Source organism: Oncorhynchus mykiss, chromosome 3, assembly GCF_057628025.1.
Source record: "Oncorhynchus mykiss isolate SJ-2025 chromosome 3, ASM5762802v1, whole genome shotgun sequence".
Classification (NCBI taxonomy): domain Eukaryota; kingdom Metazoa; phylum Chordata; class Actinopteri; order Salmoniformes; family Salmonidae; genus Oncorhynchus; species Oncorhynchus mykiss.
Genome location: NC_143024.1, coordinates 60,896,124 through 60,913,339, shown reverse-complemented (window position 1 = coordinate 60,913,339; position 17,216 = coordinate 60,896,124). Strand labels below are relative to the sequence as shown.

General features: G+C 41.3%; 1 protein-coding gene across 1 annotated transcript in view; it reads right to left on the bottom strand.

Moving 5' to 3' along the window:
* Nucleotides 1-17,216, bottom strand: part of myo3b (myosin IIIB) — a 115,869-nt gene that overhangs the window by 70,307 nt on the left and 28,346 nt on the right. Inside the window, exons 10-23 of the mRNA XM_090229754.1 lie at nt 16,794-16,949; nt 13,121-13,205; nt 12,898-13,014; nt 12,691-12,795; nt 12,435-12,518; nt 12,030-12,232; nt 11,829-11,927; nt 11,588-11,702; nt 9,778-9,904; nt 9,401-9,611; nt 8,410-8,557; nt 6,391-6,544; nt 2,459-2,547; nt 2,168-2,297 (exon numbers count right to left, since the gene is read on the bottom strand). Coding sequence (XP_090085880.1) covers nt 2,168-2,297; nt 2,459-2,547; nt 6,391-6,544; nt 8,410-8,557; nt 9,401-9,611; nt 9,778-9,904; nt 11,588-11,702; nt 11,829-11,927; nt 12,030-12,232; nt 12,435-12,518; nt 12,691-12,795; nt 12,898-13,014; nt 13,121-13,205; nt 16,794-16,949 — 1,823 coding nt within the window. The remainder of the gene's footprint in view (nt 1-2,167; nt 2,298-2,458; nt 2,548-6,390; nt 6,545-8,409; nt 8,558-9,400; nt 9,612-9,777; nt 9,905-11,587; nt 11,703-11,828; nt 11,928-12,029; nt 12,233-12,434; nt 12,519-12,690; nt 12,796-12,897; nt 13,015-13,120; nt 13,206-16,793; nt 16,950-17,216) is intronic.

Genomic DNA, 17,216 nt, shown 5'->3' with positions numbered 1-17,216 from the left:
AATTTATTTCAACATTTCTAGACCAGTCCCATTCCCAATTAGTAATATTTACTGTCATTTTCCAGGCAGTAAAGTGTTCACAGTATCTTCAATCATTTTGTATCCGAGATATCATTTGATAACAGTAAGGGTCATCTTGCCTCTGAATTATAATTTGATATTCACATTTGATAAGACAGATAAAATATAGTCAAGTAATCTCTATGCCTGTATGTGTGGTGCCTCGTTCCAGACCCATCAATGTCCTTTAATCTCAAAAGTTAACATGAGGATCAACGAGGCTGACACCTAGTGGTCATAAAAAGAGCCATCCGGTTGGTACAGTATTCACAACTTGACAGCATAGAACTAAACCACCCGGGTTAAATAGATTTTCATCTGATCTCACAGATAGCAGTAATTTCACAGATAACACTGACTCTATAATATGAACTAAAATGCAAATTAAATTCCCCCAGATTTTACCCTGAAGAATCGAATTATCATCTTCCTCTGCTATTTTTCACTTAAAAGGGAACTCAAGCTTTTCCCACATGATAAGCAGAAGTAGATTGTCTCATAGCTGTTATCTTACGTGATCATCTCTACCCTCACGAAGTGTCAAGAAGACGGGACCTCTTTATCAGAGGGATGGTGAAGATTGAGTGAGGGCACCCTGTAGACATGTTTTTAAAGAGATGAGTTACGGAGGAAGATTCCATAACTGACGTACTAGACACCAATAATTCCCGAGTGGCGCAGCGGTCTAAGGCACTGCATCTCAGTGCAAGAGGCGTCACTACAGTCCCTGGTTCGAGGGTGTTTTACATCCGGCTGTGATTGGGAGTCCCAAAGGGCGGCGCACAATTGGCCCAGCGTTGCCCGGGGAATTGTAAATAAGAATTTGTTCTTAACTAACTCGCCTAGTTAAATAAAGGTTAAATAAAAAATACTAATAAAATAACAAAAACAGACAACAACAACAGTGGCTAGATGACAACTACACAGCAATTATAACCCTTTTACTGCAGTCAATCATGAAAATCTCAACTTGATACCTATTACCTACTATGCACTTGACCCAAAGACATTGCTGTGAATATGTCCCTTGTATGTTGTGCTGTAGACAAGAAAGCCTTCGGATGAGCTGAACCAAATTAGAGGCTTTTAGGCCTAATTGACACTATGTCTGTACCCATGAATGGTGGACCACATCTCTGCTGTCACTCATTACTTTGGAGTACCAAAGCGCAGAGAATTCTCCCCCCGTTTTCATTCTACTGAATTAACTTTCAAATGGTAGTGTATTTTTCTGCAATCAAGTAAAGAGTAGGATGGCCGTGGGCTCACCTTTTGCACTACCTCCCATTATTAAACCTAGAGATAAAACACATGGATTTCTAATGGAGGCTAAACCAAGGTACACATCGTAAATTGGAGCTGCTCTTAATTCGACTATAACTGAAAGCAGTCATAATATGGCTTAACTTAAGAAAAGTATGAAGTGCTGCATCTGGTAATTGAACACATCCATTAGCATTCCGGCTCAGCCAAGTGACCACAGGCACCAGCCACGGCTAATGACGAAGATATTACCACCTTCAGTTAACTGCACAGAAAAGACTGGAAAGAAGAGTTGCTTTTATGCTCTCTAAATACCGTTTCTTCATCTCCTGGGTATTTGGAAACCTTATCACAAAAATATCCCTCTGCTGCACAATCTGTAGATAGCAGCAAGCAGCAGGAAACCAAACGGGACAGCTTAGTGAAAATAAAAACAGAGCCCTCCATGGAGAGCTGAGCCTCTCAGGAGATAATGGAGACTGGAGATTTATTCACACACACAGTATCGGATCGCAGAGAGAGAGAGAGAGAGGGGATTTGAGTGGAGGACCAGGACGCTGTCGCGTCCGGAGAGTCTTTAAAAAAAATGTTTTTTACCTGAATGTTTATGGAGACATGAACCCTAGGAACAAACACACACTCACACGACACCGCCATCGGCTCCCCAATAACTTTCTACCACAGTGTTAACAGAGTGAAGATGACTTAGTTGTTTGTACAAAAAAGGGAAGAGTCTAAGTTCCTGTGTGGAATATGGGGCAGTAGTGTAATAACAGTCCGAAGGAGTAAACTGCTGATGATAATGAATTCTACAACACTTTTATCACAAGTCTTTGACACCTACCTGTTTTTGTCAATGGACTTGAAAACAGCTGCTGCAGAAGTTTGTTCTCTGATGTTCTCAGAACCACAACAATGTCTGCAGGGAGTGTGTCTCGGTTCTTCTCAAGAAACCCGTTCACATTGTACAACACCTGTGTAACAGCACAGGGACAGTCAACTCAAACCACACCTGACAAAAGACGTCCTAACCAACTGTATCAGTGGGCAAACAGCAATGAAACATACTGATCCATACATACTGCGGTGATCCATACATACTGCGGTGATCTATACATACTGCGGTGATCTATACCTTGCCAGCATAATGCTGAATTCCAAAGCAGAGCTCAAAACGTTTTGGTCTCCAGAAGTACTTGTAGCGGAGATTGTCCTCAAATTTATCTGAAGAGAAAACATATTTTGTGGATAATATAAAAAATATATGTAAACTGCTTGATCCAACATAGATACTTGCAGATCCTTCTATGTAAGGCTTCTTTCTAAGACTTTGGTTGTTTTAGCACACATAGACTTGAATCGGTCTGCTTGTGAGACCATGTGTATATATAGTCTCACAAGGCTATATACAGTTGAAGTCGGAAGTTTACATACACCTTAGCCAAATACATTTAAACTCAGTTTTTCACAATTCCTGACATTTAATCATAGTAAATATTACCTGTCTTAGGTCAGTTAGGATCACCACTTTATTTTAAGAATGTGAAATGTCAGAATAATAGTAGAGAGAATTATTTATTTCAGCATTTCTTTCTTTCATCACAATCCCAGTGGGTCAGACGTGTACATACACTCAATTAGTATTTGGTAGCATTGCCTTTAAATTGTTTAACTTGGGTCAAATGTTTCAGGTCGCCTTCTACAAGCTTCCCACAATACGTTGTGTGAATTTTAGCCCATTCCTCCTGACAGAGCTGGTGTAACTGAGTCACGATTGTAGGCCTCCTTGCTCTCACATGCTTTTTCAGTTCTGCCCACACATTTTTATAAGATTGAGGTCAGGGCTTTGTGATGGCCACTCCAATACCTTGACTTTGTTGTCCTTAAGCCACTTGGAAGTATGCTTGGGGTCACTGACCATTTGAAAGAACCATTTGCGACCAAGCTTCAACTTCCTGACTGATGAGATGTTGCTTCAATTTATCCACATAATTTTCCTTCCTCATGATGCCAGCTATTTTGTGACATGATGTGACATGACAACATGATGCTGACACCCCCGTGCTTCACGGTTGGGATGGTGTTCTTCGGCTTGCAAGCCTCCCCCTTTTTCCTCCAACCATAACGATGGTCATTATGGCCAAACACTTATATTTTTGTTTCATCAGAGCAGAGGACATTGCTCCAAAAGTACAATCTTTGTCCCACTGTGCAGTTGCAAACCATAGTTTGGCTTTTTTTATGGCGGTTTTGGAGCAGTGGCTTCTTCCTTGCTGAGTGGCCTTTCAGGTTATGTCGATATAGGACTTGTTTTACTGTGGATATAGGTACTTTTGTACCTGTTTCCTCCAGCATCTTCACAAGGTCCTTTGCTGTTGTTCTGGGATTGATTTGCACTTTTTGCACCAAAATACGTTCATCTCTAGGAGACAGAATGCGTCTCTTTCCTGAGCGGTATGACGGCTGCGTGGTGCCATGGTGTTTATACTTGCGTACTATTGTTTGTAGAGATGAACGTGGTACCTTCAGGCGTTTGGAAATTGCTCCCAAGGATGAACCAGACTTGTCGAGGTCTACCATTTTTTTTCTGAGGTCTTGGCTGATTTCTTTTGATTTTCCTATGATGTCAAGCAAAGAGGCACTGAGTTTGAAGGTAGGCCTTGAAATACATCCACAGGTACACCTCCAATTGACTCAAATGATGTCAATTAGCCTATCAGAATTTTCCAAGCTGTTTAAAGGCACAGTCAACTTAGTGTATGTAAACTTCTGACCCACTGGAAATGTGATACAGTGAATTATAAGTGAAATAATCTGTCTGTAAACAATTATTGGAAAAATGACTTGTGTCATGCACAAAGTAGATGTCCTAACCGACTCGCCAAAACTATAGTTTGTTAACAAGAAATTTATGGAGTGGTTGAAAAACGAGTTTTAATGACACCAACTTAAGTGTATGTAAACTTCCGACTTCAACTGTATACAGTGCCTTGCGAAAGTATTCGGCCCCCTTGAACTTTGCGACCTTTTGCCACATTTCAGGCTTCAAACATAAAGATATAAAACTGTATTTTTTTGTGAAGAATCAACAACAAGTGGGACACAATCATGAAGTGGAACAACATTTATTGGATATTTCAAACTTTTTTAACAAATCAAAAACTGAAAAATTGGGCGTGCAAAATTATTCAGCCCCTTTACTTTCAGTGCAGCAAACTCTCTCCAGAAGTTCAGTGAGGATCTCTGAATGATCCAATGTTGACCTAAATGACTAATGATGATAAATACAATCCACCTGTGTGTAATCAAGTCTCCGTATAAATGCACCTGCACTGTGATAGTCTCAGAGGTCCGTTAAAAGCGCAGAGAGCATCATGAAGAACAAGGAACACACCAGGCAGGTCCGAGATACTGTTGTGAAGAAGTTTAAAGCCGGATTTGGATACAAAAAGATTTCCCAAGCTTTAAACATCCCAAGGAGCACTGTGCAAGCGATAATATTGAAATGGAAGGAGTATCAGACCACTGCAAATCTACCAAGACCTGGCCGTCCCTCTAAACTTTCAGCTCATACAAGGAGAAGACTGATCAGAGATGCAGCCAAGAGGCCCATGATCACTCTGGATGAACTGCAGAGATCTACAGCTGAGGTGGGAGACTCTGTCCATAGGACAACAATCAGTCATATATTGCACAAATCTGGCCTTTATGGAAGAGTGGCAAGAAGAAAGCAATTTCTTAAAGATATCCATAAAAAGTGTCGTTTAAAGTTTGCCACAAGCCACCTGGGAGACACACCAAACATGTGGAAGAAGGTGCTCTGGTCAGATGAAACCAAAATTGAACTTTTTGGCAACAATGCAAAACGTTATGTTTGGCGTAAAAGCAACACAGCTCATCACCCTGAACACACCATCCCCACTGTCAAACATGGTGGTGGCAGCATCATGGTTTGGGCCTGCTTTTCTTCAGCAGGGACAGGGAAGATGGTTAAAATTGATGGGAAGATGGATGGAGCCAAATACAGGACCATTCTGGAAGAATGAGTCTGCAAAAGACCTGAGACTGGGACGGAGATTTGTCTTCCAACAAGACAATGATCCAAAACATAAAGCAAAATCTACAATGGAATGGTTCAAAAATAAACATATCCAGGTGTTAGAATGGCCAAGTCAAAGTCCAGACCTGAATCCAATCGAGAATCTGTGGAAAGAACTGAAAACTGCTGTTCACAAATGCTCTCCATCCAACCTCACTGAGCTCGAGCTGTTTTGCAAGGAGGAATGGGAAAAAATGTCAGTCTCTCGATGTGCAAAACTGATAGAGACATACCCCAAGCGACATACAGCTGTAATCGCAGCAAAAGGTGGCGCTACAAAGTATTAACAGTATTAACAGTATTAACAGGGGGCTGAATAATTTTGCACGCCCAATTTTTCAGTTTTTGATTTGTTAAAAAAGTTTGAAATATCCAATAAATGTCGTTCCACTTCATGATTGTGTCCCACTTGTTGTTGATTCTTCACAAAAAAATACAGTTTTATATCTTTATGTTTGAAGCCTGAAATGTGGCAAAAGGTCGCCGAATACTTTCGCAAGGCACTGTATATACCCTGTAAACACACTCACGCTATATTGACACTCACATAAAACCTACACACATTCACATACACTACATATGCACACACATAACAGACACACACATACTGACAAAACACACACATTTACACTCATAATTTGCTGCTACTACTCTGTTCTTAATTTTACTATTATTATTATTATTATTATTATTATTATTATTATCTTTACTGATGGCTAGCCACTTTACCCTGCCTTCATGTACATATCTACCTCAAATACCTCTTTCTGCACATTGATCTGGTGCTGGTACTGTATATAGATCCATTCTTGTGTAATTTATTCCTCATGTGTTACTATTTTTCTTTTTATGATTATTTTTTAACTCTGCATTTCTGGGAAGGGCTCATAAACAAGCATTTCACAGTTAGACTACAGCCATTGAAAACAGTGTATGTGACAAATAAAAATTGATTTGATTTGTCTTACCCACTAGGGTCTGGTCGGTGGCCTGAGGGAAGCGGCTCTCCTCATCCAGCAGAGAGAGCAGGCCCATGGGCTTCTGGAGGAACATGTCCAGGATAGGACGGTTGTCCTCATACTCCACCAGGCTGGCATCCACCCCCTCGCTCTGGTACTCCATCTAATTAAAACACACAGAATTTAGAACATTGCACAGTTAATGATTTCAATAAATAACCCAATTAAACAATCTAGGCTAAATAAGCATGTTTTTTATTTAATTTAAATACAGTCCTTAAAGCAACAGCACCACTGTGATGCAGAGACACTCCAGTTATGATTTCTGAAGTCAGTCGCTGAAATTATACAGAACTGTTCTGAAATAACAGATAGAGCCACGTACTAATTCATAATTTAGTTCCATTTGCAAATAACCCAGAGTCATATCACATTATTGCATCTGCTTAATTTAGATCAAAAAGTTATTTTAAATATATATTTTACTAATAAAGTGGAACCAATGGATCTAAACCGTCCTCATGTTTAAATCATTAACTTGGAATAATCAGCTTCTGTGTACCACTGGATTGAAGCCATTTCCACATTATAAAAATCCCTTTTCCGCTAAGCACTAGCGCTACATCGAAAGCAACTAATACTTCTACGTAACAAATCATGCAGGAAAGTTGCCTAGCTAAGAACCAGGAATTAAGTATGCCTAGTTAAGCCTTGGTAAAGTAAATATACAGGACAGTTTCAGAACACAGCCCCAATATAGTTCAGTTCTTCTCTATTCATTAGACTGAATAAAGTGATCACTTTATAAATACCAACTCTCTCTGATTCCCTTGAGAGGAATTGCTAAAGAGCCAACATTAAGACAAAAGGACACAAGAGCAAAAAGTGCTCTTGATTAATGTCTATACAGTGTTGTCAGTGAAAACGAAAAGCTCCCACACTCCAGGGTAAAAAGCTTAATTAAATCAATTAAAGATGCACTATGCAGAAATCGCTCTGCCATTTCCTGGTTGTTAAAATTCTAATAGCTCGCCTAATTTAAGTTTATGTGACAAAACAAGCAAGCATAGCGTAGAGAGAGTATCATTGTACCATCTAAACCGCTATTAAATATATTTTCCATATCCAAAAAGATTGTATTTTCAGCTGTTTGAAGTTGGTGAACAAAACCGAATGCAAAAGAAGCAAAAATGAAACTTAAGCATGGGAAGCATTCAAATAGCGCACATAGAACAGATCTACCGCTTCTTAGACTTGCTTTCAATGAGAATGACAGATTTATAACACAGATTTCTATGTGAATTTGCTCAGGTTGCCCAAAAAGTTATAATCTCTAGTATGTAACGGTGAAAAACATTCATGTTAACATCATATAAACGGGCCTCCCGGGTGGCGCAGTGGTTAAGGGCGCTGTACTGCAGAGCCAGCTGTGCCACCAGAGACTCTGGGTTCGCACCCAGGCTCTGCATCGCCATGGGGCGACGCACAATTGGCCTAGCGTCGTCTGGGTTAGGGAGGGGTTGGCCGGTAGGGATATCCTTGTCTCATCGCGTGTTTCCTCTGATACATTGGTGCGGATGGCTTCCGGGTTGGATGTGCGCTGTGTTAAGAAGCAGTGCGGCTTGGTTGGGTTGTGTATCGGAGGACGCATGACTTTCAACCTTCCAGCCTCTCCCGAGCCCGTACGGGAGTTGTAGCGATGAGACACGATAGTAGCTACTAAACAATTGGATACCATGAAATTGGGGAGAAAACGGGGTAAAATTCAAAAAACATAATATAAACGCTATAAAGAAGATAACGCTGGATTACAATGTTTCAAAGAGACACTTCCTCCGTGATTGATGAACAAGCCGGCATGCTATATCACGACTTTAAATATACAAAATGATGCTCAACAAAAATGGTCAACGTGTACTACATACAACAAAATGACATTTTCAGCACCTTCAATTGTCACTGTTAATGGACTTACTGGAGTTACAGAAACATTCTCTAAAACATGAGCCACCCCATCTGCAGGCTCACCTGTTCCAGGGCAAAAATGTGTTGGTTGAAGTAAAACTGAATCTGTTCATTTGCAATGTTGATGCAGAGTTGCTCAAAGGAGTTCTTCTTGAAGTTCTCGAATCCAAAGATGTCCAGTATTCCCACATTCATGCCACTTTCTGCCACACTTCAAAGGGGAAAACCAGGACAGACAAACAAAGTTCATCTTGTGTGGAACTGTGTGAACCACATTGACTTATGAAACTTTAATGATGAAGCAAGTCCAACCCAAATACAGAATATTTTGATCTGAATGGCTAATTCTACTGTTACGGGGGAGTCCTAATGAACTTTTAAACAAAAGTGCTGAAAGTTCAGAGATCCTTGACTATGATCAGTTAATCATAAACTGTTAATTGCTTGGCAAGGGTTGTACAAACAGATTGATATATAACTGTGATCGACACAAATCGACACAATACTTAATTTAGGCCTACACTAGATACAGAGCTTACAACACATACGCACAGAGTGATTTCACTTTTTATTGCTAAGATCGAGTGACATCATTTCCCATAATCCCTTTCATTAACAAGACATTCGAGGTCACCTTTTGTCTTGGTTAACAGGTTATTAATGGCAATAACAGAGTGTACAGATGACTGAAGTGGAAACAGACCCTGTGGGCCTTCTATACAGCTCAGAGAGAGAAGATGACTCCCTGACAGTCCACGCTCACATTTATGAGGGGATTCTTTTGGATCAATGAGCAAACCTTTACAGTCTCTCTGAAGTCTCTTTAATCATCAGAATATTATTTCCTCAGCACGTAACTCTGCATAAAACATTTACTCGACTTATTTTTCTCCCTTTCTTGTCTTGTGATGTCCATTGCTATTCTACTCCACGTGTTTGGTTCTCTACTCAGACGTAAAGGTCACTAGAGCTTGATAATATGCAGCAGCATCCACACACACGGTAGTGTGAAGCACAGTGCAACAACCAAAAGACAAAGAGACCTTACACTTACCAGATATTCATATCAGGCTGCAGGAGGGCATTGATGCGGTTGACTATCCAGCTGAAGAGGCGTCCGTACAGAGCCTTGGACATGGCGTCCCGGACATCGGTGGCTTTGTCTACAGTATTGGTGCGGATGATTGTCTCTCCACGGGTCACCACACAGTGGGACGTCAGGGCCTCCGTGAGCTCCTCGGGGCCGATGCAGAGCAAGGCCGCAGCTGAGGGACAGGGCAGGTTCATGTCACAGTCACACAGAGTAGCAAGGAAACAACCATTCAGCCATATTGTGTAAATACAAAAAGAGGTGGGAATGTTACTATCAATTCTTAACCTGAACAAGAAAAAATTGTGTTTGCTAATAATACTGAAGTACAGTTGTCTTACCATTTTCCAAGGCCTCAACATTAGGCACTTCACTTTTATCAGTCTGGTGTTGGGAAGTAATGGCAGTGAATTCAATATTTCCTGTATTCAAAATGGCGCAGAGAATTCTGTATACAGAATTGACCTCCTGTTAAAAAATAAGCACAGTAATCAGTGTACAGTGAGTGAAGAAATGCTATGGATATTTAGACACAGTACCAGTCAAAAGTTTGGAGACACCTACTCATTCAAGGGTTTTTATTTATTTTTAATATTTTCTACATTGTAGAATAATAGTGGAGACATCAGAACTATGAAATAACACAAATGGAATCATGTAGTAACCAAAAAAGTGTTAAACAAAACACATTTCATATTTTAGATTCTTCAAAGTAGCCATCCTTTGCCTTGATGACAGCTTTGCACACTCTTGGCATTCTCTCAACCAGTTTCATGAGGTAACCTGGAATGCATTTCAATTAACAGGTGTGCCTTGTTAAAAGTTCATTTGAGGAATTTCTTTCCTTCTTAATGTGTTTGAGCCAGTTGTGTTGTGACAAGGTAGGGTTGGTATACAGAAGATAGCCCTATTTGGTAAAAGACCAAGTCCATATTAAGGCAAGAACAGCTCAAATAAGCAAAGAGAAACAACAGTCCATCATTACTTTAAGACATGAAGGTCAGTCAATCAGAAACATTTCAAGAACTTAGTTTCTGCAGTCGCAAAACCATCAAGTGCTATGATGAAACTGGCTCTCATGAGGATGCCACAGGAAAGGAAGACCCAGAGTTACCTCTGCTATAGACGATAGGTTCATTAGAGTTACCAGCCTCAGAAATTGCAGCCCAAATAAATTCTTCACAGAGTTCAAGTAACAGACACATCAACTGTTCAGAGGAGACTGCATGAATCAGGCCTTCATTGTCAAATTGCTTCAAAGAAACCACTACTAAAGGACACCCATAAGAAGAGACTAGCTTGGACCAAGAAACATAAGCAATGGACATTAGACCGGTGGAAATCTGTCCTTTGGTCTGATGAGTCCAAATTAGAGATATTTGGTTCCAACTGCTGTGTCTTTGTGAGACATAGAGTAGGTGAACAGATGATCTCCACATGTGTGGTTCCCACCGTGATGCATGGAGGAGGAGGTGTGATGGTGTGGGTGTGCTTTGCTGGTGACACTGTCTGTGATTTATTTAGAATTCAAGGCACACTTAAAAAGCATGGCAACCACAGCATTCTGCAGCGATACACCATCCCATCTGGTTTGCGCTTAGTGGGACTAACATTTGTTTTTCAACAGGACAATGTCCCAACACACCTCCAGGCTGTGTAAGGCCTATTTGACCAGAAAGGAGAGTGATGGAGTGCTGCATCAGATGACCTGGCCTCCACAATCACCTGACCTCAACCCAATTGAGATGGTTTGGGATGAGTTGGACCGCAGAGTGAAGGAAAAGCAGTGCTCAGCATATGTAGGAACTACTTCAAGAATGTTGGAGAAGCATTCCAGGTGAAGCTGGTTGAGAAAATGCCAAGATTGTGCAAAGCTGTCATCAAGGCAAAGGGTGGCTCCTTTGAAAAATCTAAAATATATTTTGATGCGTTTAACACTTTTTGGGTTACTACATGATTCCATTTGTGTTATTTCATAGTTTTGATGTCTTCACTATTATTCTACAATGTAGAAAATATTAAAAATAAATAAAGACCCTTGAATGAGTAGGTGTGTCCAAACTTTTGACTGGTACTGTATGTTCTCAGACAAGGCAAATAAAAATAATGTTCACACATTTGCTTTTAAACGAACAGAGAAACTGTACCTACCTCGTCAGTGAAGCCAATGATGCGGAAACAGTCCTGAATGGCATCAAACTGCTCCTTGTACAGTTTACTGGAGACAATGTCCTGCATCACTTTGCCATGTTGATTTTCAATATATCTAGACAGAAACACAGTTTTCAGTGCCAGTTTCTGCATTAGTCAAGTGATAGGAAATAACTCACTATATTCAGTCTGTATTGAGGTGCCAAGTAATCAAAGCCAAGTAAAGTGATGAAATGCTAACCTGGGGGGTTTCTTGTCAGGTAATCTGTACTTCTTCAGCTTCTCTTGGTGATACAGACCGGCATATATGTAGTAGAATATGTGGAAGTTTTTCTCTCCCCTAAGAGCATAAAGAGAAACAGTTAGCCATCTAGCCAGTTAACTTCAATTGAGGATAACAGTTGTGATGAATAATATCCCTAGCACATCTTTCCATTCTTACGTGGCCTGTTTGATGACCCTGGACTTCTCCAGCAGGTACTCTGAGATCTTGGCCCCCATGACGGCCCCGGTGGGGGTAAACTTCATCTCCAGGTACTTCCCAAAGCGACTGGAGTTGTCGTTAATGGCCGTGCACGCGTTGCCAAACGCCTCCACCAGGGGATTCACCTGGAGGATCTTCTCCCGCAGCGTCCGATTGTTTGCCTGGGATCACAGTCAAAAAAAACAAAAACATTTTGGGGGGGTGGGGGCATAACTCCCTCCAGAGACAACACAAACTAGATGTGTAGGACTGAATCAATCAGTGTCCAGTCTGTCCATTCAATAATGAATTCCACTGAGGTTCAATATTTATGAACATGATGATGGACTGAGAGCACCAGATTTTTTAGTAAACAAGCAGTACCTTTCCCAGAAAGGTGAGATGCTGGACAATCAGATGGGCACTCTCTGTCTTCCCAGCTCCACTCTCTCCACTGATGATGATGCACTGAAATATAGGGACACAACAACTTTGTCATCGGGATGTTTTTAACAAGCACATCATTAGATCTCTAAACAAGAAAATGTTTTTGTTTAATGCCAATGATAACATTATCCATATGAACCGGCATTTCACTAAATAGGACTTCCTCACACAAAGTGTATCCCCCCTCAAGTACCTGGTCTTTGCAGAAGGTCACCATGCCCTGGTATGCTGCATCAGCAGTAGCAAAGATGTGGGGAGGATTGTCTGCTCGCTTCACCCCATGGTACAGCTTAGAGAACTGTGAACAGACACCCCACATTAGAATATCAATACCGTTCTGTCTTTACAGAGGTGTGAAGAGGAATTATGGCACACAATGGCACTGCCGTAGCAAACAAACCTGTGGCGAGTAGATGCTTAGAGTTTGAAAAGGATTGAGAGCGATGAGGATGTCTCCAACGTATGTGTATATCTGCAGCTCGTCATATCTCTTCGAGAGGTGTTTGATGATGGTCTCCTGCGGAGAAGAAGAACACATACAGTGGGTACTGTGTACAATACCTACATTATTCACATACCATCCTCTAGTCCAACAACAACGAAGTCAAAGTATGAAATCTTACCTCATCTAAAAACTCCAGGTTCACCAGATCATCATCGGGACTTGTCTCTATTATGAGTGTTTTACGAGTATTGATTCTTTCATGCCTGTTGGAGTAAAGGAGATAATACTGGGTTAGAAAGCATTACAGTGACGAAAGAATACAGATACATTACTAATACTAATCTGGATATAAAATCAATTCATCTAGATGGGTTGCCAGTTGGCCCATAAGGGTGTTCCCCAGGGAGATCTCCACCATTATCACAGGCTGTGATTGCTCTTCATCTCCGTTTGACCCATCACTCTACAATGGGGCCTACTGGTCAGAGGTCAGCACGGAGGCAACTGCCTCATTGGGATTATGCAAACCCCCAAGGGCCTATTGCGGTGATGTTTGTTTGTTGGTGTGTGTGTGTGTGTGTGTGTGTGTGTGTGTGTGTGTGTGTGTGTGTGTGTGTGTGTGTGTGTGCGTGTGTGTGTGTGCGCATGTAAGCGAATAGATTAATCAGCACTTTTGTCAAGAACATCAAGCTCTAAAATAACAGTTATCACCACTTAAATATTGCACCCAGAAATTCCAGTCAAGTTCAGATACAAAACCTAACATGAACAATGAAATGGACCAACATCTCAGTCACAGAGTGTATCTATTCTATGATAATAAATAATAGATACACTGAGTGTACAAAACATTTCCATGACAGACTGACCAGGTGAACCCAGGTGAAAGCTATGATCCCTTATTGATGTCACTTGTTAAATCCACTTCAATCAGTGTAGATGAAGGGGAGGAGACAGGTTAAAGAAGGATTTTTAAGCTTTGAGACAGTTGAGACATGGATTGTGTATGTGTGCCATTCAGAGGATGACAAGATAAAATATTTAAGTGCCTTTGAACGGGGTATGGTAGTAGGTGCCAGGCACATCAGTTTGAGTGTTTCAAGAACTGCAACGCTGCTGGGTTTTTCACGCTCAACAGTTTCCCGTGTGTATCAAGAATCAGGCTGTTCTGAGGGTAAAAGGGGATGCAACTCAATATTAGGAAGGTGTTCATAAAGTTTTGTACACTCAGTGTATATGAAGTGAATAACATAATAGTAAATCCATCCTACGAGTAAACAATGATTTCCCATTTTGGAAGATTACATATCACAGCATAGGCACAGACACATGCATACACACACACGATAACATACGTACTATACACACACATACACATGGATTTTGTGTTGTAGATATGTGGTGGTGGAGTAGGGGTCTGAGGGCACACACTTAGTGTGTTGTGAGATCTGTTATGAATGTATTGTAATGCTTTTAAAATTGTACGACTGCCTTAATGTTGCTGGACCCCAGGAAGAGTAGCTGCTGCCTTGGATCCATAATAAACACAAATATTCTGAGTAGAAATCCTACAGAAGTTCAACAGGGAAACATAATGACACAACTGCCAATGGAGCACTGTGTAGTATGGAATCCTCAACACGTTCTTCTCCAGAGACATCCCTTCTGAAAAATATTAAAGGCCCTCAGCTTGTACCTTCTCTTACTTCGGAGCATGATACATGTTGTAAAACCATTCCACCTACTTAAATCTGCCTGTCTCCTGTCTGTGCACTGTGCTGATCTTTGGCTGATCTTTGGCACCAGTGACTAAAACTGGGAAAGCACAGTTCATTTTCCTTCAAGCCTCTAATCTCATTATGCACTTTCACTGTGGACAGGGACATAAGATCCCCATCTCACCACACACACACACACTGGAGTAAACACACACACCTGACATGGAATCAAGACTCTCTCTCATTCAATGGCATGTGCACTTAGCTCTTTTCTTTAGGGACATGGAAAAGTATTCCGCAAACAGATCATTGGGGAAATAACAAGGTAAACAGATTAGTTTTGCAATCACAAACAACAGATTTGGAATAAAAACTCATGGCATACCAGTTATAAATCATTCAAAATTCTTAATTCAGTGATAATGCGACCTGCAAGGTTGAACAGTTAGCATTTTCCACAAGTAAATCAATCGGAGACTAAAGTGTTTTATTCCCTCATTGGTTTAATCATATGGGTGGAGGGCTGCTCTGTTCTAAATGCTCCTCGTTGTCACACTGTTAAAAGATCAATTGGGATAAAAAGCTTTTCTTAATCTAACTTTGAGTCAGCACAATCACTCATATCAAATTAGTTCCACTCCACTAACTTCTCTTTAATCACATCATTTTCATAACTTCGGCTACACATCATACACTATATATACAAAAGTATGTGGACACCCTTTCAAACTAGTGGACTCGGATATTTCAGCCACACCCATTGATGATAGGTGTATAAAATTGAGCACACAGCCATGCAATCTCCATAGACAAATATTGGCAGTATAATGGCCTTACTGAAGAATTCAGTAACTTTCAACGTCAGTTCATAAAATTTCTGCCCTGTTAGAGCTGCCCTGGTCGACTGTAAGTGCTGCTATTGTGAAGTGGAAACGTCTAGGAGCAACAACGGATCAAACGCAAAGTGGTAGGTCACACAAGCTCCCAGAACTGCAGGGTGCTGAAGCGCACAGCGCAACACTCACTACCAAGTTACAAACTGCCTCTGGAAGCAATGTCAGCACAATAACTGTTCGTCGGGTACTTCAGAAAATGGGCTTCCATGGTCAAGCAGCCCCACACAAGCCTAAGATCACCATGTGCAATGCCAAGAGTTGGCTGCAGTGGTGTAAAGCTCGCCGCCATTGGACTCTGGAGCAGTGGAAATGCGTTCTCTGGAGTGATGAATCACGCTTCACCATCTAGCAATCTGACGGACGAATCTGGATTTGGCGGATGCCAGGAGAATGCTACCTGCCTGAATGCATAGTGCCAACTGTAAAGTTTGGTGGTGGAGCTATAATGGTCTGGGGCTGTTTTTCATGGTTCAGGCTAGGCCCCTTAGTTCCAGTGAAGGGAAATCTTAACGCTACGGCATACAATGACATTCTAGACGATTCTGTGCTTCCAACTATGAGGAAACAGTTTGGGGGATGCCCTTTCCTGTTTCAGCATGACAATGCCCCCATGCACCCAGCAAGGTTCATACAGAACTGGTATGTCAAGATCGGTGTGGAAGAACTTGACTGGCCTGTACAGAGCCCTGAACTCAAACCCATCGAACACCTATGGGATGAATTGGAACGCCGACTGCGAGCCATGCTTAACCGCCCAACATCAGTGCCCGACCTCACTAATACTCTTGTGGCTGAATGGAAGCAAGTCCCCGCAGCAATGTTCCAACATCTAGTGGAAAGCCTTCTCAGAAGCATTAAAGGGGGGACCAACTCCATATTAATGCCCATGATTTTGGAACGAGATGTTCGACACAGAAGTCCACATACTTTTGGTCACGTAGTATATCTGTTACACTAGTTTGGACGGACACAACAGTTGAAGGAAATGAAACCCTGCCACCCACTGGTGAGAAAACACATCTCATCTCAGCATTTCATCCAGGTCACTCTGTCTTGCTCCATAGCATTGTCACTCCACTGTATATTAATTAATCAGCAATATATATAACATCATTTGATTGATAGATTTAACAGATGTCATCTCAGAGAGATACATCAATGAGATCTGCAGAGGGGATTGTTTCAGAATTCTTTAACTGAGAATGTTAGCATTTCTCTGAGTAGACGACACACTTACTTGGTCTTGAGTTTGCAGCCCAGGTCTTGTTGCTCGCAGATTAGTGTGGACAGCTGTTGACCGAGAGCCATTTCTTTGCCATGGGCCTGCTTAATGAAGGGGTGTTCCAAGAGGTGGGTCACAGACGGACGAGTCTCAAAATCCTTTATCAGACACCTGTGTAGCGAAATAACACAATTACAACATAATCATTTAATCATGATACATTTTTAAAAAAAGTCCAAGTACAACCTTTTTTGGGGTTTAAACCCTCAGTTCACTAATACACTGTTCACTAATACCTGAACATTTTACAAAGCGGATTTTTCTGGATTATCTCTGACACAAGTGTGTTCAGTAGGGTGCTTCTATGGAGCTTCTCATCAGTGCTTCTGTGTCTGGGTGACTGACCAATGTGTCCCCTCTGTGAGCACCACATGGTCT